The 22,539-nt window shown below is 48.8% G+C and overlaps 1 protein-coding gene across 1 annotated transcript in view; it reads right to left on the reverse strand.

The window, feature by feature from the left end:
* LOC144582492 (prostacyclin synthase) overlaps positions 1 to 22,539 on the reverse strand; it is a 55,655-nt gene that overhangs the window by 30,201 nt on the left and 2,915 nt on the right. Inside the window, exons 2-5 of the mRNA XM_078371937.1 lie at positions 8,802 to 8,925; positions 6,545 to 6,723; positions 6,192 to 6,335; positions 1,103 to 1,254 (exon numbers count right to left, since the gene is read on the reverse strand). Of these exons, the coding sequence (XP_078228063.1) occupies positions 1,103 to 1,254; positions 6,192 to 6,335; positions 6,545 to 6,723; positions 8,802 to 8,925 (599 nt within the window). The remainder of the gene's footprint in view (positions 1 to 1,102; positions 1,255 to 6,191; positions 6,336 to 6,544; positions 6,724 to 8,801; positions 8,926 to 22,539) is intronic.

Below are 22,539 nucleotides of genomic sequence, written 5' to 3' on the forward strand. Positions count from 1 at the left end.
AACTACTGATCCATACAGCAACCTGGATGAATCTCCCAACATTACGTTGAGTGAAAGAAGCCGGACATAAAAGGCCACATACTGTGTGATTCCATTCCTAGGAAGTTGAAGAATAGTCAAAACTAATTGGAGGTAAAGGAAACCAGTACAGTGGTTGCCTGGGGGCGGGTTGAATAACGGCTGGGAAAGAGCATAAAATGTTTAGATCTACCTCTCCGTGCATTTATTTATTTATGATGGAATCTGTCTGTCATCCAGGCTAGAGTGCAGTGGCGTGATCTTGGCTCACTGCAACCTCAACCTCACGTTCAAGTGATTCTCCTGCCTCAGCCTCCTGAGTAGCTGGGATTACAGGTGCCTGCCACCATGCTTGGCTAACTTTTGTATTTTTAGTAGAGACGGGGTTTCACCATGTTGATCAAGTTGGTCTCGAACTCCTGACTTCCAGTGACCCACCCACCTCGGCCTCCCAAATTGCTGAGATTACAGGCGTGAGCCCCATGTCTGGCCTCTCAGTGCATGTAGATGTGTGTGCTTTCCTGCATATAAATCATACCTCAGGAAAAAAAAAAAAAAAGAAGTTAAAAGCCTCAAAAATAAAAAACAATAAAAATAACACACAACTGTGTGTCTGTTTAGAGAAAGTGCTCCCAGGATGTACTCCAAGCTAGTGATGGTGGTTGCCTCTATAGAGGGAAGTGGTGGGCTGATGCTGGGGAGAAAGTGGAGACCTCTTTTATTCTTCCTTCTAAATTATTCTATGTAGCTTGAATTTTGTATAATGAGCATGAACTACTTGTAAAAACCTTTAAAGCAACTCAAACCTTAAAACAAAAAAAAAGGAACACACACACCCAGAGATTCTCAGGCCCCACTCCAAATGCACTGATTGGGATTTCCACCAAGAACCCAAGCTCTGGTCCAAGCCCTGGCTCCCCACCATCGCGCTCTTGCATACCCCCAGTGATGGGGATCTTACTGCCTCACAGGGCATTGGATGTTCTTCTGCCTGTGTTGCTGCTGGTCCTCCACCTTGAGTTGGGCTCCCCCTCTGGGTCTTTCTATCCTCCCCACCACTCACTGGGGCCCCCATGGTGCTCACCCACTGACAGGGAGCCACGGGCCAGTTTGGGGAGCAGCCGGTCGAGCTGGCGGAAGGTGTGGAAGACATCAGCTGAATGGATGCGGTCCTCAGCCTGGCTCTGATGGGTGCGTGGCAGCGCCTCAATTCCGTAAAGAGTCAGGTAGCCAGCTCTGGGGTGATAGACAGAGGGTCAGAGGTTCTTAGAAGCTTCATTCGTACATCCGGTAAGCATCTACTAATCCTACTGTGTTCGAGGGACTGTTCTGGGCACTGAACAGTCAGCAGTGAAAAAAACAAAAATCCCTGTCCTCAAGGAGCTAACCCCTCAGCCCAGGGAGACAGACAACAGACAAGAGGATGAGTAAAATGAGTAATGTGCCAGCTGGTGCCCTGTGGCACTGTCAGACACAAAGCTGGGTAGCAGGATGGGAGGGCAGGGTCTTGGTGTCAGGTGCCAGGTGAGGGAGGGGCTGGCATTAAGCTGACAGCTGAAGGCTGAGAAGGATCAGCCATGGGCAGAGCGGAGGGAGGGGTCGGAAGCAGAGCAAGCCGCAGGTGCAACGTCCTTAGGCAGAGGAAGCTTGGTGCTGGGAGCAGCAAGGAGGCGATGAGGCTGCAGCAGAGAGCTCGAGGGGACTATGCTGAGACGGGGGCACAGAGAAGGGGAGGAGACGACTGCTCCCAGGGAGGGATTCAGGGCAGACTTCCTAGAGGAGGCAGGTTTTGAGCTGAAACCTACAGGATGATGGGGGAAGCAGAAGAGGAACGTGGTCACAGCCTGTGCAAAGGCCCAGAGCTGAGGATGCAGCCGTGCCTGGTGGGAGAGGTGCCAGGTGTGGCTGGTGCAGGCACTGGAACTGGGGTGTCAGGCAGAGGGTGGGAGGGCCTGGGGCTGTCAGGGCTGCCACACAGGGCAGGGCATTTGCATCAGTGGGAAGGTTGTGCTTGACCTGAGTGGCTCTGAGAGGCCTGAGAAGGAGGACAGGGCCTGGTCAGGTGTGAAAAAAGGTGAGACACGGGAGCTAGCATGTGTTCTCACTGAGGCATGCACACACACACACACACACACTCAACAAGCACACTCAGAGGACACACCTTCACCTCCAGCCCCCTTTAAATACCCCAGGAGTTCAGCCCCTGCCCAGCCTGCTGACCTCAGTCCTAGGAGAGAAACTGCAGGTTTTCATTCTGTCCACGAGGTGGGTAGGGCTGGGGCCTCAGCAGAGACACAACCAATGCCCGGGGCCTTACCCTCTCATCCTCCCCTTGAGCTCCTGGGTCCCTGTGCAGACGAGGGACCAGGACCTCCCAGGAGAGGGGTTTCCCCAGATGAGGATGAGGAGAGAGTGGAAGCAGGAATGAGGGTGGGTGGGGGCCGGAGAGCCCTGTGCAGTCCCTGCCCTGTCCCTCGCCTGCCCAGTGATGGCAGAAGTTGTAAAGGTACAGCCCACGAACTGGATTCAGTCCACAAGTGTGTTTATCAAGGGAGTTTTCCTGAACACAAACTAAAGCTACCTTCAAACATTTGGGGAAACTCACAAAATCTGGATTTCCCCCTCATCTCATCTTGAAAAAGGGATCTAGCTGGCAACCTGGCAGGAGCAGACTTGCAGCCCCCTTTTTCGGAGAGACACGTGCTCGCCAGGCCACCGTGGTCCCCACGAGGCCCTGTGGTCTTGGTGACGCTGCAGTTGACAGTAGTTGTCATTTGCCTTCACACTTGCACTGTTGTTTTTTCCTAACTCAGAGAACCATCTCCCCGTACATATATTTCTACCAAAGCAGGCAATGAAAAATCAACCAAAAAAGTACACCCCGCCGGGCGCAGTGGCTCACACCTGTAATCCTAGCACTTTGGGAGGCTGAGGCGGGTGTATCACCTGAGGTCAGGAGTTTGAGACCAGCGTGGCCAACATGGTGAAACCGTCTCTACTAAAAATATGAAAATTTGCTGGGCGTGGTGTCACATGCCTGTAATCCCAGCTACTTGGGAGGATGAGGCGGGAGAATCGCTTGAACTTGGGAGATGAAGGTTGCAGTAAGCAGAGATGGGGCCATTGCACCAGCCTGGGCAAAAGAACGAAACTATGTCTTTAAAAAGAAAAAAGTAAACTCGGGACCACAAGGTTTTGCACTGTGGAAGTGAAGGCCCCTCCTCCAGCAGCTCCGTATCAAAACAGCCTGGCTGAAGACTGGATAATCCCATGTGTAAATACACACACGACCCACAGGCGGCGCTAGAGCCATAAAGAAAAGTAAAGCTTAACCTAGCTGCGTCAGGGGAGAGGGCCATCACGAAACTGGAACTCAATAAGGACCTCTCTGAGCAGGTGGCGCTCGCGATGAGGCTTGAAGAAGTTGGGTGGGAGCCACACAGATGTGTGGGGAACCGCATTCCCAGGCGAAGGAACAGAAACAACAAAGGCCATAAAGAGAGAGTGTGCCTGGCCTGTTCAAGGCTCAGCAGGGAGGCAGGTGGGAGGAGGGGAGGCCAGGCCTACAGGGTGAGGACAGGAGAGCTTTGGGTGTGAGTCGGTGAGGCCAGGGCCAACAGGCCAGGCTGGCAAGTGTAGGAGGTGGCACCTCATGGTTGGGCTACCTGAATCTGCAGCTCTTTCACATCTGTGTCCCTGCCATCCAACTTGCCCATTCCCTTTCTATTTCAGGGGCTGCAGATGGCAGTGAAAAGGCCCACAGCTGGCAAGCCAGGTGGCAGGCACTCCAGCCCAGGCCTCAGGCCCGAAAGACACAGTTACTGATTTACAGGTATGGATTTACATCTGATTCCCCCTGAGCTGATTCCCCCATGCCTGCTGTACCACAGAGCCTATCCAGACCCTGCTGCCCCCCAAGCCTGCCTCCCCCAGTGCTTCAGCTTTCTCGCCGGCTTCTTTGTCTGCACAGAGACCCAAGAGCCAGGAGACGTGGGAGAACTCCTACTGTGAACTTGCTGGGCCATTTTGGCTGCCCCTCTCTTGACCTCAGTCCCCTCAAACAATGACAGCGTGGACCAGACCAGCATCATCCACAGTAATTGTAATTGTCATCGGTGGACCAGCCAATTACAGCCCTTGACACTGTTTGCATCGCTTCTGGGCGGAACCTGCCCTGACCCCAACACAGGCCTCTGGGCAAATGACTCAGGCTCTCCAGGTCTCAGTTTTCTCATCTGTCCAATGGAGCATGTAAAGTGCCAGCCACCTAGAGTGATTGTGAGCATTCAATGAGCTGAGTCTACACACATCATATGCACACACACATCATAGTTATACCCACGTGCCTGTATGTGTCAGCAAATAGCTGCCCTTTATCCTAGAACTATGTGGTTCTAATTTCTTGGAGGGGTTGAAATGTCTTTTTTTTTTTTTAATTAAATGCTGGTTGGTTAATGGCACCACTAAAAATCAGGGAGCTGTTCCTAACACCGCTATATCACCCCCACGCACACCCACGATTCCCCATCCCCACTGCTGCCCCAGTCAAATCTCCCAACAGAGCCAGTGAACTCCATCTCCAAAAGCTACCCAAATTCTCATCACCTCCATGGGCTGCCACCATTCTCAGTGACACCTGGCAGCCTCCTGCTGGGTCCTCTTGCCTCCCTCTCCACCCCTCTCCACGCCTACAGTCCATCCCCCATCCAGCAGCCAGAAGGGGCTTTAAAACTAAGTCAGATCATGTCCTGCCCCTGTGCAAACCCCTGTTGTCACCTGATCTTCCTCAGCACAATTTCCAAAGCCTTCCCTGGCCTCCGGCTCCCTGAGTTCTGCTTCTGCCCCCATCTCTGGCCTTTCCGCCGTCCCTCCTTGGCTCTTTATGCTGCGGCCACACTGGCCCTCTCCACGAGCTTCCTCCCACCTCTGGGCCTTTGCACCTGCTGTTTCCCCTGCCTAGAGTCTTGGGTGGTGGGCACTTTGCAGGTAGGTCTTGGCTCTGAAGCCAGACCCCCAGAGTGTGACCCTGCCTTGTCAGTCTGTTGAAGAAAGCCCTCCAGATGCTGTCACCCCACCGTGAATCTCTGTCATCGTGTTTATCACTCTCTGACATAACCTGATTCAGCCTCCCCCACTGGAGTGTCAGCGCGTGAATTTGGGGACTTCATCTGTCCTGTTCCCTGTTGTATCCCAGAGCCCGGCACAGTGCCCGGCACGACTGAAGGAAGGAGCGTTCGGCTGCACAGGTTTCAACATACATTTACAAGATCGGATAAAAGGTTAGGTCCCAAATTGGTCTCCCAAACATTTTGTTTTTCTGTTCTGTGAAATTCCAAAGTCTGGACGCCATGGGACAAGATGGCTTTGTAAGATATAGTGAACCTCAAGTTTCTCTTCAGAGAATCAATATATCAGTATGTTCAGCTTGTTTATTCTTTAATTCCCCATTTTAAAGTTCAACTTCCTTGTAGTTTCAGTAACAACCTTTTCCTTTTCCACCAGTTCTAATCAGTAGTTCACATCTGTTCCCCCAGTCCCTTGCTCGGTCCTGACTCATCCTGGTTACCTGCTCCAGTAACCTGCTTTGACCCGTGGCTACCTGCTCTGACCTGCCTGTAACCGTCCTTCCCATCAAACTACCCACCCCACCACTCTGGCTCATACTCCTGCTCCCTTTAAAATAGCCAATCAGAATTAGACTAGACTATGCGGTCTAACTCTAGCCAATAAGGGAATGACAGCAGTAGGGGACCACTGTCAGGCTAAGTTTCCCTTCCCCTCCCTTGTCCAGGTGTGTGCTCACCATTGTGAGCTGCACCCTTCCATAGAGGTAAATTGCCTTGCTGAGGAAATTTATATTTGAGTGCTACTTCTTTTGTGGCACCGAAAATGTTACTTATAACAGCCTCTGAAGTTTTGCTCTGCAACTTCCTTTCTGAATGACCTGCAAGGTCTCATCTCCAGCCAGAGTCTCCTTTGAAAGTTCATGAACTAGGTCAGATGAACACCTGGGGCCCTGGTGCATGGGGTCTTTTCCTGCAGTCTTTGCTTTGGGCATCTCAAATTGCTTCCCCCACCCACAGAGTCCTCGCGGTTCCCTTGGCCACTGCTCACGGCTGACACAGGTCAAAGTGCCGGGCCCCAGAAGGAGGGTGGGGGCTGCACAGCCTCACCTGAGCAGAAAGCTGTAGGAGAAGTCGAAGAGACCCATCTCGTGCCAGCCACTGCCCACTTCCGTAGCATCGTCCAACAGTACCGTGCAGAGGTTGGCATACATGGCTTCCGTGAGTGCCTGCAGCTCTCTGTGGAGGAGAGTCCTGACACAGGAAACAAAAACATGAACATTTGGCTTCCAAAAGGAAATATGCACCTGCAGGCATTTCCCTCCCCCAGCCTCAGGGTCCCAGAGCTGTTCGAAATGTTTTTACTGAACGCTTGCTTTGGAGCCAAGCATGACTTGGGCCACATGGGTAGCAGTGAATCGCCCACCCTGGCCCACCCCCAGATGCCATCTCCAGCCACTCACGGTTTCATCCTGGCCTTTTCATCACTGGGGCTATAATGTGGAAGCTGCACATCAAAAATCCTCTCCATGAGGAAGACGGCATAGGCATGGAAGTCGAACCTGGTGTGAGGCTCCCACACCACCGCGTCATAGGAGTGTGGGTCCAGGAGGACGGTGATGTACCTGCCCCCAACCAGTATCTGTGGGAAGTTGGCAGGGATAGAATGAGGAGTGTCCCTGTGAACAGCAGCTGCTCACAGTGGTCAGGGGCTTGCCACGTGCCAGGCACTGCCCCACTCAGCAGTAACGGACTATGTTCTCTTACCTACACCTCACCACCACCCTGTGAGGTAGGGACCATCACTCATCTATTTATTGCTGAAAGAAATGAGACTTAGAAAAGAGATGAAATGAGCCCAAGACCTCATAACTGAGAAGTGGGAGCGTTGGGACTGGAATTTGGGAGTGTGGTGCTTTTTAAAATCAAAGGCTGTGTTCTTCACCACCTCACTCTTAAGCACCTGCCATGACTATCTTGGTTATTGCCATATCTCCAGCAGCCAGGAGAGAAGGCAGCAGATGGATCCTGTGCACATCATGGATGGATGAACAGATGAAAGAATGGATGGATGGATAAGTGGGTGGAAGGATGGAAGGAAGGAAGGATGAATAGATGGATGGATGAAAGACTGGATAGATGGATGAATGGATGGATGGATGAATGGATGGAAGGATGCTGTTGGGTAAATTCCAGTAGGTGGATTGTAGAAGAGTAAATGGGAAGATGGATGGATGGGTGGATGGATAAGTGAATGGAAGGAAGGAAGGAAGGAAGGAAGGAAGGAAGGAAGGAAGGAAGGAAGGAGGGAAGGAGGGAAGGAGGGAAGGAAGGAAGGAGGGAAGGAAGGAAGGAAGGGAGAAAGGAAGGAAGGAAGGAGGGAAGGAAGGAGGAAGGGAGGGAGGGAGGGAGGGAGGGAGGGAGGGAGGGAAGGAGAGAGGGAGGAAAGGAAGGAAGGAAACTGCTGAGTAAATACTTGTGGATAGAATGTCAGATAGGTGGATAAATGGAAGGATAAATCAATGAATCTATGTTGAATGGAAAGATGGATGGAAGGGCAGCTGGAGGTTCATTGGAAACCAAATGTATGAATAAATGTTGGGTACATGAATAAGAGAATGCTAGGTAGATACTGGGTAAAGTGAAGGATGAATGTTAATTGGATGGAAGTTGGAAAGATACATGGAAGGTGGGTGAGTGGGCAGTGGTCATTTAAATAGATGTAAGGATGGATGGATGAGATATAAATAGCTGTATATCCAGTGGAGAGACATGGAATACTGAATACAGCTGAGTGTTGGTTGGATAGTGGCAGATGAATAGAAACATGCATAGATAAATAGAAAAGTGAAAATTAGTGGAAACTGACTAGTTATCCCTCAGCATCCATGGAGGATTGGTTCCAGGACTTCCTGCAGATACCAAAATCTACAGATGCTCAAGTCCCATATAACTTACATGCATCCTTTCTTATACTTTAAGCCATCTCTAGATTACTTATAATACCTAACACAATGTAAATGCTATATAAATAGTTGTTATATTATATTTTTAGGAAAGAATTACAAGAAAAAAGTCTCTAAAAGTTTAATACCAATGCATTTTTCCCCAAATATCTTCAATTCATGGCTGGCTGAATCCAGAGGTATGGAACCCATGGACAAAGAGGGCCAGCTATATACGGATGAAAGTTGGATGGATGTTGGATCCATGAGTGGAAGAACACGAGGTAGATCTGGGTGGACAGATGAAGGGATAGAAGATGGATAAATTAATCGACAGATGTCAGGTGAATCTATAGAAAGACTGATGGGGGGATAGATGGAGGTTGGCAAATAAATGCTGGGTGGATATAAGGATGGAAGGATGCTGGGTAGACACTAGGTGGACAGGCAGAAGGATGGAATGGGAAGATGGATGTTGAATGGATGGAAACAGAATGGATGGATGAAGGTCCATGGATATACAAGTACTGGATAGATATTGAGGGACTGCATAACTCCACGCTGCGAAGAGCAAGAGGGAGACTGAGGGGATGATGTTAGGTCAGTGTTGGGTGTACAGCTGGACAGGTAGCTGGAGAGAAAACTGGCTCGACCACTAGGGTGGATGATGGATGAGGGGGTTAGCATAGGGACAGATGTTGAAGGAATCAGCAGAAACCAGATATGAGGCCCAGGCACTCATCTCCATCCCTCCTGAGGCACAAGAGGCACTTACAGTAAAGATGTCACCATGCTTCTCCTTCATCCTCGTGAGGAAGCTGGCAGCATCTTTTCCAAAGTCCAAGGCATAGCCCAACCAGGGGATGCTGCCCAGGTCCAGGGGAGGCTCGCCGGGTCGCCTACAGAAGCCATGACACTTGTCACCATTTGGTAAGACAAGGAAGGGGATAAAGAGTGTAGGTTGTAGGGTGTGATTTTGAATGGAGCAGCTGGGGACATCATTTGGCTCAGGTTTTTACAGGATCTTTTTGGCTGTGGTGCAGAGAATGGACTGTGGAGGGTGGGAGCAGAGGCTGGGGGGCCAAGTCATGTCTGGTACATGGCATGGGCTCTCGTAGAGGTGATCATCTCTCTGCAGGTGGAAGGACAGAGTTGTCTGTGTGAGACAACCTGGCCAACCTGGACCAGGGTTTGGGTCACCCCACACTTCCTGTTTTGCCCACAGAGAAAGAATGAGACTAGAGGGCACAGTTGGGTGGCAGAAGGCAGTGAAGGCGCCGGCTTCATCACCGCCGCCGACCACCCGCTAGGCTCAGAAGCTGAGGTCCCTCAGGTGGCAGGAGGCCAGGCCATATCCTGTGGAGATGTCCCCAGAGCACAAGCTAAGTCAGCACAGTGGGTGAGCCGGGTATGTATGTGATCATCAAGGTCAGGGTCATCTGTGAAAACAGAAGAACTCCTTGGAGAACGTGAGAACAATATTTCCAGTTCACTGAGGTAGGCAGAACCCACAGTGAACCACACCCTTGTATAATCCCCTCCACTGAGTAGGGGATAGATGGTCCAGTTCACTCTAAGAAAAAAATATTCTCCTTAGTGGGCCTGACCTAACAGGTGGCAGGGGGCAGGGCCTAAGAGAGACAAGGCTCTTCCTGGCAAAAGAGATTCAAAGTATGAGGGGGACTGGACATATGGGAGAATCTCTCTCTCTACTGGCTTTGAAGATGGAAGGGGCAATGTGGCAAGGAATCCAGGCAGCCTCTAGAGCTATGAGGGGACCCTGGCTGATAGCAGGCAAGGAGATGGGGACCTCAGGACCAGTCCTACAACTGCTGGCAAATGCATTCAGCCAGATTCCTCCCGAAAATTCTGGCAGGAAGACAGCCTGGAAAACACCTTGATTTCAGCCTTGTAAGTTTCTTTCTTTCTCTTTTTCTTTCCTTTTTTTTTTTTTTTTTTTTTTTTTTTTTTTGACAGTCTCACTTTGTCACCCAGGCTGGAGTGTGTGGGGCCATCTCAGCTCACTGCAACCTCCGCCTTCTGGGTTCAAGTGATTCTCCTGCCTCAGCCTCCTGAGTAGCTGGGAATTTAGTCATGCACCACCATACCCAGCTAACTTTTTTTTTTTTTGTATATTTAGTAGAGACAGGGTTTCGCCATGTTGGCCAGGCTGATCTTGAACTCCTGGGCTCAAGTGATCCACCTGCCTTGGCCTCCCAAAGTGCCAGGATTACAGGCTTGAGCCACCGTACCCAGCCTCAGCCTTGTAAGTTTCTAACCAAAGAACCCTGTCACCCAGTGCTGATCTTCTGACCCACCGAATTGAGAGCTAATAAGTAGGGGTTTTTTGAGGCTGCTTCATGTATGATACCTTGTTATGCAGCAATGAACAACAAACGCATGCAAACTTCCAGCATGCTTCTACCCGGCTCTGCCCTGAGCCAAGCCTCATCTCATACTCATCTGCCACCCTCTGCGGGAGGGGCTGTCAGCTAATCAGAGCTGCAGTCAGGGTCATGAGATAAGCCTCACAATATTCTAGGGCTGGTGATTACAGTGGGCCTTTTAGAGGTCCCCAGACCCAGGTTAGGATCTCTGTCAGAACTGCAGGGATGCAGAAAGCTCCCAGATACACCTCTGCTTAATGAATGAATGAATGAATGTGTTAATGAGTCATCATATCTCTTCTTCTCACTACGGAGGATTCATTCACTGACTCACCAAACATTAACTACGAAGGAGGAACTGTTCTGGGTATTGGAGACATAGCAGGGAACAGGGCAGACAAGATCCCTGACCTCATGGGGCTTAGCTACTAATAAGAGAAGACAGACAAAAAATTTAAAAAGCAAGATCATGTCAGAGAGTAAGAACTGTGATAAAAAATAAAAAGAGATACAGCCCAACAATGGGAAGACCTAGTTTTAAAATGCACAAGGAATTGGAATAGGCAGTTTTCCAAAGAATATATACAAATGGCCAATAAGGCCAGACATGGTGGCTCATGCCTGTAGACCCAACATTTTGAGAGGCCGAGGCAGGAGGATTGCTTGACACCAGGAGTTCAAGACCTGTCTCATAGTGAGATCCTGTCTCTACAAAAGAAAAATTTTTTTAATTAGCTGGGTATGGCTGCACCCACTTATAGTCCTAGCTACATGGAAGGCTGAGGTGGGAGGATTGCTTGAGCCTAGGACTTGGAGGCTGCAGTGAGCCATGATCACACCACTGCATTCCAGCCTGAGCAACAGAGCAATACCCTCTCTCTTAAAAAAAAAAAAAGCTGGGGGCAGGGGGGCCAGGTTTGGCATGGTGGCTGATGCCTGTAATCCCAGCAGTTTGGGAGACTGAGGTGGGTGAATCACCGGAGGTCAGGAGTTTGAGACCAGCCTGGCCAACATGGTGAAACCCTGTCTTCTACCAAAAATACAAAAATTAGCAAGGTGTGGTGGTGGGCGCCTGTAATCTCAGCTACTCAGGAGGCTAAGGCAGGAGAATCGCCTGAACCTGGGAGGTGGAGGCTGCGATGATCCAAGATTGTCACCTTGTTGACCAGGATGGTCTCGATCTCTTGACCTCGTGATCCACCCGCCTCGGCCTCCCAAAGTGCTGGGATTATAGGCGTGAGTCACCGCGCCCAGCCGATAATAACTCTTTCAACCAATTGCCGATCAGAAAGTTTTAAGATCCACCTATAACCTGGAAGCACCCCTCCCACACACATCAAGTTGTCCTGTCTCTCTGGACTGGACTAATGCATGTCTTCAATGCATTTGACTGATGTCTCATGTCTCCCTAAAATGTATAAACCAAGTTGTACCTCGACCACCTTGAGCACATGTGCTCAGGCTCTCCTGAGGGCTGTGTCACAGGCCATGGTCACTCATATTTGGCTCAGAATAAATCTCCTCAAATATTTCACAGAGTTTGGCTCTCTTCATCCAGTGTGTATGTATGTATGTGTGCATGTGCATATTTGTGTGTAGTATGTGTATGTGTGTATTTTTGGGTGTGTATGCCTTTATGCTTTCTTTTTTCTCTCCTAAGTTCTTATTTTTTGAGAAAAAAATTTTTTCTTCCCAGTCGACTGAATTCTGTTTTCTCCATTCACTCCTGCCTGTCTCTCCTTCCTCTTGCCACACTCTGCTGCATGAGGGACCTAAAATAATTTCTAACAGCCTGGGATTCCTTAAAGAAAACAGAGAAGGTGCCAGACTCCTTCTGGGGATAAACCTCTGTTTTTCCCTATGGAACCCCGAGAGTGTAAACAGAAAAGTTCCTCTCACATCTTAAACTGATTGTTCTTGTATTACATTACCTGATTTTTTTTTAACTAAAATAGTTATTACTACAGGGGCTACTCTTGTATGTCTAAGATGAGAAAGGGAGTGGTTTAAACACTTAGAGAAATGTCTTTGTAACAAAGTGCACTGTGAAAGCATTACATGGCGTAGTCTCATGAGATCTCTCTCCTTCTGGAGATCCAGGATTCAGTGTGGGCTCTGCCCAGAGCTCAGAGGTCCAGTTAAAAGACAGAGACTAAATTTAAAACTACCTATCTAAATAAAATTGGTCTCCTCATAAATTCCTACAGTAGATTCCTATAATTTTATGCTTGGCTTGTGGCTTGGCATCCATTTTTAATCTCCTTCTAAGAGACCCAGCCTGCCCCCCTCTCTCTCTCCCTCTCTCTCTTGCTCCCTCTCTCCCTCTCTTTTTACTTAGAGATATACATTTCCCTACCTGATTTTCACCCCAGAGTTGTTCCTTTAGTATGCAAGTTGAGCTGACAATTGCCAAGTTTAAAAAGAGAGCCCGTATGGCAAATGATTAGTCTTGCTGCACTTTATGCAAATTATCAAGCCAAGTATAATAGAACTAAAACCTATTTTACAAATCAGTTGATCCTACTATGATTTTGTCTTTAATGAAATTGGGGAATTGGAGACAGAAAAGTCATGTTTCAAAATTAACCATAATTAACTACAGCATAGCTGTTATTAGATTCTAGCCTTGTCTAATGTTTTTCCATTTTTATTGTTTTTTACATTTTGGACTGAATTCTAAAACTTCTCCTGGCTACAGCTCTCAAAATGATGTTTTCGGTGTTTTCCCTTCTTTCTTTTCTTTCCCCTCCCTCATTTTTCCTGATGTGAAACCACTAAAAGTTAAGCTGTGCTTTTCTTAAAACCTTATAAACTGAACTTAAAGTCTGGAAGAAAATAAAAGCAATCTCTTTATACACGTGAACCGTTTTCATACCTGCCTACTGATATATGGCCTTGAGAGTAATACGGCCTCTACCAGTTTTCCAGGCTTGTTCTTTCTTTGTTGTTTCTCTGTTTATTTCCTCCTTTTTTCCTGTTTTTTTCCTCTCTCCCTTCCCCTACATTTTCTTTGTACAACGTGAGACTTCACAACCTACTAAAAATGAGCTTTCCTAACAATATGGGACCTATTTATCTAGAAAGAAACTATCCTAGACATGAGAGATCAGACAAAACCTGAGAACAGAGACCCACTTTCTTCTAAAATGCTTTCTCCAAAGATTTTAAATGGAAAGGGAGGCACACATGCACGGCGGTTCATGCATATAATTCCAGCACTTGGGGAGGCTGAGGCACACATGCACGGTGGTTCGTGCACATAATTCCAGCACTTTGGGAGGCTGAAGCACACATGCACGGCGGGCGGTTCATGCACATAATTCCAGCACTTGGGGAGGCTGAGGCACACATGCACGGTGGTTCATGCATATAATTCCAGCACTTGGGGAGGCTGAGGCACACATGCACGGCGGTTCATGCACATAATTCCAGCACTTTGGGAGGCTGAAGCACACATGCACGGTGGTCCATGCACATAATTCCAGCACTTGGGGAGGCTGAGGCACACATGCACGGTGGTCCATGCATATAATTCCAGCACTTTGGGAGGCTGAGACAGGAGAATCACATCAGCCCAGGAGTTGAAGACCAGCCTAGGAAATACAGTGAGACCCTATCTCTACTAAAAAAATTTTTTTAAATAGCCCAGCATGGTAGCACATGCCTGTAGTCCCAGCTACTAGGGAGGCTGAAGCAGAAGGATCACTTGAGTCTGGAAGGTTGAGGCTGCAAAGCAAAAACCCTATAGAAAGAAAAAAGAAAAGGAAGAGAAGAGAAGAAAGAAGAGAAGAGACCCAGGGAGAAAAGAAAAGAAAACTGGAGAGAAAGGAAAATAAAAACTCAGGACACCAATTCACTCTGCCATAAGGAAAAAAAATCAAGTTGAAAGTTTCCTTTTGTTCCTAAGGAGATAGCTACAGATAAAACGTTCCATAGCTCCACAGGTAGCTAATCCATGCCCACCTTATGTAAAGTGCCGATTTACTGAGCATGAGACGAAGACACCATTGACTGTTGCTCTACCTGCTCCTTTTCTCTTGTAACATGTGGATCACCATACCCTCCCTCTTTCCCTTTTAGTCCACCTTTCCCCCATTAAATATTGAAACCCTCAAAGTCATCTTTAGTGAAAGGCACAGACCTCTCTCCTGGGCATGTCCTTAACCTTGGAAAAATAAACATCTAAATTGATTGAGACCTGTCTCAGACACTTTTTGGTTTATGGGTACCACTTCACCCACCAGGATGGCCATATAAAAATAAAAACTTTTTATAAAGGGAATTAAGGCTGGGCATGGTGACTCATGCCTATAATCCCAACACTTTGGGAGGCCAAAGTGGGAGGATCACTTGAGCTCACTAGGAGCTCAAGACCAGGATGGGCAACATGGTAAGATGCCTGGGCAACATGGCAAGACCCTGTCTCTACAAAAAATACAAAAATTAGCCAGGCGTGGTGGTGCGCACCTGTAGTCCCAGCTATCCAAAAGGCTGAGGTGGGGGGACCACTTGTGCCCAGTGAGTGAAGGCTGTAATGAGCTGTGACTGTGCCACTGCGCTACAGCCTAAGCAAGAGAAAGAGATCCTGTCCCCACCACCAGCAAAAGGAGGAAAAGAAGTGTTAACAAGGATGTGGAGAAATGAGAACCTCATACATTGCTGGTGGGAATGTAAAATCATGCAGCTGCTTTGGAATGCAGTCTGGCAGTTCCTCAAAACGTCACACATAGACTTACTACACAACCCAGCAATATACCCCAAAGATTGAAAACATTTGATCTTATACAAATGTATACACTGTTACTCGTAGTAGTGTCAGAGGCTTTTAAACCAGAGAGACTCCATCTTGAATAGGAGCTGGGTAAAAGCCTGTGACCTGCTGGGCTGCAATCTCAGGAGAAAGTTAGGCTTTTTTTTTTTTTTTTTTTTGAGATGCAGTTTTGCTCTTATTGCCCAGACTGGAGTGCAATGGCGCGATCTCAGCTCTCTGCAACCTCTGCCTCCTGGGTTCAAGCGATTCTCCAGTCTCAGCCTCCCAAGTAGCTGGGACTACAGGAGTGCGCCACCATGCCCAGCTAATTTTGTATTTTTAGTAGGGACGGGGTTTCATCATGTTGGTCAGGCTGGTCTCAAACTCCTGACCTGAAGCGATCCACCAGGATCGGCCTCACCAAATGCCGGGATTACAGGCTTGAGCCACTGCGTCCAGCCAGGAAACTAGGCATTCTTAATCACAGGATGTTTACGATTAAGGGAACAGGTTAATAATGTTTACCCAACAGGCCCAGGACTTAACAGACTCAGGAAACCTCCCAATGTTCCGATATTTTATGAACAAGAGCTTTCTTAGCTTAAGAATAAGTTTTGCTTTAAAGATAATAATACAGATTCTTATGGAAGACAGTAGGTAACAATCCTTTGTTCACCAGCCCTTGTGGTAGAGCACATCTCCCCCAGGATTTTTATCTCATATATGAACGAGAAGAACTGTACCTAAGGCAGACACATTCCTCCTCTTCCCTCTGGGAATGCCCTGCTCTGTATATGGCGCGGCCACTCTTTCGCTCCTGTACCTTCTTAGTAAATTTGCCTTCACTTTACTCTGTGGACTTGCTCTAAATTCTTTCTTGCATGAGATCCAACAACCCTCTCTTGGGGTCTGGATCAGAACCGCTTTTGGGTGACAGCAGCATTATTCGTAACAGCGGAAAAGTGAAAACAACCCAAGTGTTCATTGAGTGACGAATGGCTGCTCGGAATGTGATGTATGCATGCCATGGAGCGCTGCTCAGCCACAAAAAGGAGCGAAGTACTGACTCACGCTACTATGTGGGTGAACCTTAAAACATTAAGCCCAGTGAAAGAAGCCGGACACAAAAGGCCACATATTGTATTAATTCATTTGTATGAACTGTCCAGAATTGGGAAATCAATAGAGACAGAATGGAGTTTAGCAGCTGCCCGGGGCTGGAGGAGGGAAAAACGGGCTGTGACTACTAACGGTTTTTTCAGGGGTGATGAAAATATTCTGGAATTAGATGATGGTGATGATTGCACAACCCAGTAGATATACTAAAAACCATTGAATTATACACTTTAAAAGGTTATTTTTTTTTTTTTTAAGAGACAGGGTCTTGCTCTGTTACCCAGGTGGGAGTGCAGTGGCATGATCATAGTTCACTATAACCTCAAATGCCTGGACTCAAATGACCCTCCAGCCTCAGCCTCCCGAGTAGCTGGCCCTATAGACACATGCCAACACACCTGACTATTTTTTTCTTTTTCTTTTTTTTTATAGAGACAGGGTCTTGCTGTGTCATCTAGGTTGATCTTCACTCCTGGGCTCAAACAATCCCTGTCTTGGCCTCCCATAGTGCTGGGATTACAGGCATGAGCCACTATGCCTAGCCCAAAAAGGTGAATTTCATGGGATATGAATTATATCCCATTGAAGAAAAAAGAAAGCAGGGTGGTGTGAGACAGTGAGGGACTAGTTTACAGAAGGTGGTCAAGGAGAGCCTCCTCGGGAGATGCCACATGAACAAAGACCAGAGGATGAGCAGGGAGTGCTCTGGGAAGAGCAGAGAGAAGAGTATTACAGGCAGAGGCGACAGCTGCAAAGGCCCTGGGGTGGGAGCAGGCTTGGTGAGGTTTTCAAGACAGCAGGAGCCAGCGTGGCTGGAGTGGAGAACGTAGGGGCGAGAGGTGGGTGATGATGCTGGAGATGACCTTGTGGACCATGAGGGCCAAGGCCAAGGTGAGAGTCTGGCTCCTATGCTACATGTGACAGGCATCACTGGAGGGTTTAAAGCAAGAGCCAATAAGTGATGTGACCACCATTTTTTTTTTTTTTTTTTTTGAGACAGAGTCTCACTCTGTCACCCAGGCTGGAGTGCAGTGGTGTGATCTTAGCTCACTGCAACCTCCACCTCCCAGGTTCAAGCAATTCTCCTGCCTCAGCCTCCTAAGTAGCTGGGATTACAGGCGCATGCCACCTCGCCTGGCTAATTTTTGTATTATTAGTAGAGACAGGTTTTCACCATGTTGGTCAGTCTGGTCTCAAACTCCCAACCTTGTGATCCACCTGCCTTGGCTTCCCAAAGTGCTGGGATTACAGGTGTAAGCCACCGTGCCCGGCCACGACCATGCTTTTAAAGGGTCAGAAAGAGACAAGAGGAAGGAAGAAGATGTGTGAGGGAACCACTGTGACCTCCCCCCCGCCCCCCGCCCCAGGAGCACAATGTGTGGAAGCAAAGGCCATGGTCCCCAGGGAGCCAGGCCTGACATCGGAGTCTCCCATTTCCAGAACAGGGGCTTTTGTTCCACCCCGGCAGTTCAGGGAAGCAGCCACTTCTCTTCATCCTTTCCCTTTCCTCTCTACCTCCCTTGGCCCCTGTCTCTTGCTCACTCTCTCCCTCTATCGGGCTACCCCCAATATAACCTGAAGGGTGGGACAAGTGGTGGACAGGAGCAAATGGCCCGATCTAAGGGTCCATGCTGGGAAAGATGGGAACAGAACCAAAGACGAAATCCGAGGTCCTAGGAAGTGACTCTGCCAGCCATTCCCTCCTCTCTCCAGCCCATTCCAGCTTCTCTAGTCAAAGAGGGGACTTGCAAATTTGAGCTCTGTGAGTCTAAGGAGGTGCAGGGCCTTTCCTTTTCCCTCATCTTTTTGTGAGCCCCTGGGCTAAGGCAACTTTTCCTGAAGCCTCCACATGTCACCTGCCAGAGTAGCCTTGGAATAACCGGTGCATGCCCACCCCCTTCCAGCCCAGGCCTGCGTCCAGGGAGGCCGGTGCCAAGCAGTGATTTTTGCATAAGAGGCAGGAGGATGTGGTCATTATGAGCCCAAACTTGAGCATCACACTTCCTGGCTTCAAATCCCAGCCACGCTTCTTGCTGGCCATGTGACTTAGCTTCTCCATGCCTCTTTCCTCATCTGTAAAATGGGAGCAACAATGCTACTGACTGCATCAGGCTGTGCCAAGGATGAGGGGAGTTACAGGGCACCTGGCACCTGGTAGCTAGGGGGCAGTGAGAAGCAGGATCAGTAAGATTTGTGGGCACCATTTCCCTAGTGCCAATTACACATAAGGTGCTATACTTGGCATTTTCCAAAGGTTTCCTTGCTTGGTAATAATGGCTAACATTTAATGAGCCCTGATGGTGAGAGAGACACCACACTGAGGATTTTATCCCATTAACTCAATGAATTCTCCCCCTAACCTATGAGGAAGTAATTATTACTGCCAGGCCCATTTTACAGAGGAGGAAACTGAAGTGCAGAGGGCTGAGTCACATGCCAAAGGGCCCACCATAGAGGACCTGGGTTTCTCTACTTCCTTCCCTCCCTCCCTCCCTCCCTCCCTCCCTCCCTCCCTCCCTTCCTTCCTTCCTTCCTTCCCTCCCTTCCTTCCCTCCTTTCTTTCCTTTCCTCCCTCCCTTCCTTTTTTTTTACAGAGTCTCCCTCTGTAGCCCAGGCTAGAGTGCAGTGGCCCGATCTCAGCTCACTGCAACCTCTGCCTCCCAGGTTCAAGCAATTCTCCCTCCTCAGCCTCCCAAGTAGCTGGGATTACAGGTACACGCCACTGTACCTGGCTAATTTTTTTTATTTTTTAGTAGAGATGGGGTTTCACCATGTTGGCCAGGCTGGTCTTGAACTCCGGACCTCAGGTAATCTGCCCGCCTTGGCCTCCCAAAGTGCTAGGATTACAAGCATGAGCCACCATGCCTGGCCTAGAGGACATGGGTTTCTAATCCAGGCAGGTCTGGCTGCAGTGCCCACCCTCTTGACACTACTCTGGCCTCCAGTCACCCTAAGTGGGCATTTTCCCCCCCATTTTGCAGGGAAATTTCAGAGATCTGCCCAAATGCAGACCCAACATTTTCTCCTAAAACATCTTTGCAGGTGGGAGCAGGCTTCCTTTCCCTGCCTTTTTCCTGGCTGCGGCCGGAACTCCCCGGCGAGCCAGGAGTTATTCTTGGCAGCTTTCCTCTTTCCCCACAAAAGTCTCAAGGAGGCGCAGACAAAGGCAGGCAGCCAGGAGCCCAGGCTTCTGACCCCTGATGCTGGCTCCTCCAGCGTTAGGCCATCAATCCAACTCAGGCTATGGCCACATTCCAGGGTGACTCAGCCTGTGGCCAGCCGGGATGAGGCTGTTTGGGGCCTGCGGGCTCCAGCCTCACCCATGGACACTCTCACTTTTTTTAGGCACTGCCAGGCCCTGGTGGGCAGGGCAGTGGGCCCTGACTTTTCCATCCCTGGCTCCTGCCCACACAAACCGTTTCCTGCCCACTGTGGGTCAGATGCCAAGCCATCTTTTCTGATTTCCTGCTGGAGCCCCATCATGTGGGTTCCTCTAAAAACTGCCTAGTCCTCACTCACTGACCACACCACCACCTCTGCCGCCTGCCCTGGATCTCTCTCCCACTTGACCCTTTGTGAACCAGGGAAAGGAGTCAAGGATGGAATGTCACCTGCCTCAGTGCCCACGACGTATCACACCTTCACTAAATGGAAGCTCCGTGAGGGCAGGGACGTGTTCACTCCAGCACTCAGAACAGTGCCTGGTCTGAATGAATCATGTATGTGGTAGGTGCTCAATGGACAGCACATGCCTCCCAGAGTTGCTGAGAGGGATAAGAGCACCAACACAGATTAAGTGCCTGACACAGAGTCCATCTTCTAGATTGCCCAGAGCAGAAGCAGGCATCGTTCAGCTGTGCAATGTTGGGTAGACTGCCCAACCTCTCTGTTCAATCATTGCAACTCAATGCAGGGCCTTAAGCTCTGTGAGGATGTGATGGGGAACAAAAGGGGGCTTAGTTGCCCAGCTGAGCTAGAGCAACCCGAAATTCTGTTTAACCTGCTTAACCCACTCTTCCCCAAGGGCTCACCCACAGGCCTCTAGGGTTTTCAGTCTGCCAGGAACAGGGTTTCCCAGATGCTCTTCCATACCTGCCCCCTGCTGCTACCACTGTGCAGAAAAAGCACATGGCCTTGCCCTAGTTTTTGTTTTTTGAAATAGACAAATTCACAGAATTATTTTTCAACATAAGAAAAAAACAGCAGACAAAGTCCAGTGGTAACTAGAGTAGCTGCATGTTGGAGAGGCAATAGGGAGGAGAGGGGACTGTGGCAAGGTTTAGAGAGGGCGCTACTCCTGAGTGCCAGGAAAGTGTTGCTAGGTCTTCCCATTTTTCACGAGGAGTTGGACATCTACATTTTTGGGTATAGAATCCCCCAATTTTCTTCCCTTGTCCCACACAGCACAAACCCAGCCCATCCAGGGTGAATCCAGTCACGGACCACTGTTGGGTGACCTCTGGTTGGTGCATGTTAGAGTGAGGCAGATTTATTTGTGCCTAGAAATTCTGCATACTGTAGGGGCCCAGACCAGCCACTGGGCCACAAGGACCCTCCCTGATGCCACTATTCCCTCTGGACCCCCAGAAAAGGGGCCTCCCAACCAAGAAATCTCTCTCAGTGCTCCTTGTGGTGGTCTCACAAGCCCGAAGAAAGAGATGCAGTGACCTGATGATGTGGCTGGGGCTTAAGAGACCACTTCCGTGGGCCACCTCAAAGTACAGATAAACTGGAGGCCTGGAAGCAAGAGGAAAGTTTCTGATACTCACAAGGCAAATCAATCAGCCTCAATGGGCACAGGCGAGACTCCCAACTCTCAGCTCACCACCCTCATGTTCACTGAACGGGGCTTGACACTTCTTGCTGTAATTGCAGAAATTTGATTTTGAACTGGGAACTAGATGATATTAAGAATTATCTTTTTTTATCCTCAGGCAAGAAAGTGGAATTGTGGTTGTCATTTTGAAGTGCATTCTAAAATATTCAAGGGTGAAATATGCCATCTATCATTTTTTAAACAATGTTAATGACTGTCAAATCAAGGTATGGGTACAAAGGGCCTCTTACAGTACTTTTTCCTTTTCTGTATAGTTGAAACGTCTCCTAATTTAAAAGTTTTAAATCAAATTCCAGAGGTAAAGACGGAGCTGCTCACTCCCAGAAGTAGTGCTTTCTTACTGGGATGAGCATGAATTTTGGAGCCACCTAGATGTGAAATATACTTTTGTGTGACCTTGGGAAAGTCACTTCATCATTTTAAACCTCAGCTGTATAAGAGTGATGGAAATTACCTTAAGGCTTGGTCAGGATAAAGAAATAAGACAAGGAAGCTGGAGAGCCTTGCTTATTTCAGCCCAAACTAGAAGACCGTTCACACAGCATGAGGGTCACTCACTTGCTTCACTCATTTGTCCTTCTTTAAGAATCTTTTGCTTATAGTTGCATCTCTTATTATCTTAAGGTCACACGGTTCTAAGACTTTTGAGTGTTCGGATTACCAGTATAATGTGTGGAAAGTGAGAATTCATTCTTCCCGTGAATTACAAATTCTTGCAAGACCAGGCACAGTGGCTCACACCTGTAATTCCAGCACTTTGGGAGGCTGTGGTGGGAGGATCACTTGAGCTCAGGAGTTTGAGACCAACCTGGACCACGCAGCAAGAGCCCATCTCTACAAAATATTTAAAAATTAACTGGGCATGGTGGCGTACACATGTAGTCCTAGCTACTCAGGAGACCAAGATGAGAGGATCACTTGAGCCCAGGAGTTCAAGGCTCAAGTAAGCTGTTATAGTACGCTGCACTCCAGCCTGGGTGACAGTGTGAAATTCTATCTCTCAAAATAAAAGCTAAAAATTCTTGCAGCCCAGAGTTTTAATCCAGACAGACCTGGAGCAAGTTGCTTAGCCTGTCTGAGCCTGTTTCCTCCTCTGTAAAATGGAGATAACCAGAGGGTCCCTAGCTGAGCTGGAAAGAGAGTGAGATTAGGGATCTAAACTGGGGTTCCCAGGGTCCATGCGCCTGCCCTCAAGCTGCCAGTGACCCTCATTCCCACACGTCTCCCCACTGCCCACTGTTGACCCTTCCAAGGTGCCCACAGGTACCTTAGAAGTCAAAGGCTTAGCTGGGCAGTGGCTCACACCTGTAATCCCAGCACTTTGGGAGGCCGAGGCAGGTGGATCATCTGAGATCAGAAGTTTGAGACCAGCCTGGCTAACATGGTGAAACCCCTTCCTACTAAAAATACAAAAAGTTAGCCG

Source organism: Callithrix jacchus, chromosome 5, assembly GCF_049354715.1.
Source record: "Callithrix jacchus isolate 240 chromosome 5, calJac240_pri, whole genome shotgun sequence".
NCBI classification, from domain to species: Eukaryota; Metazoa; Chordata; class Mammalia; order Primates; family Cebidae; genus Callithrix; species Callithrix jacchus.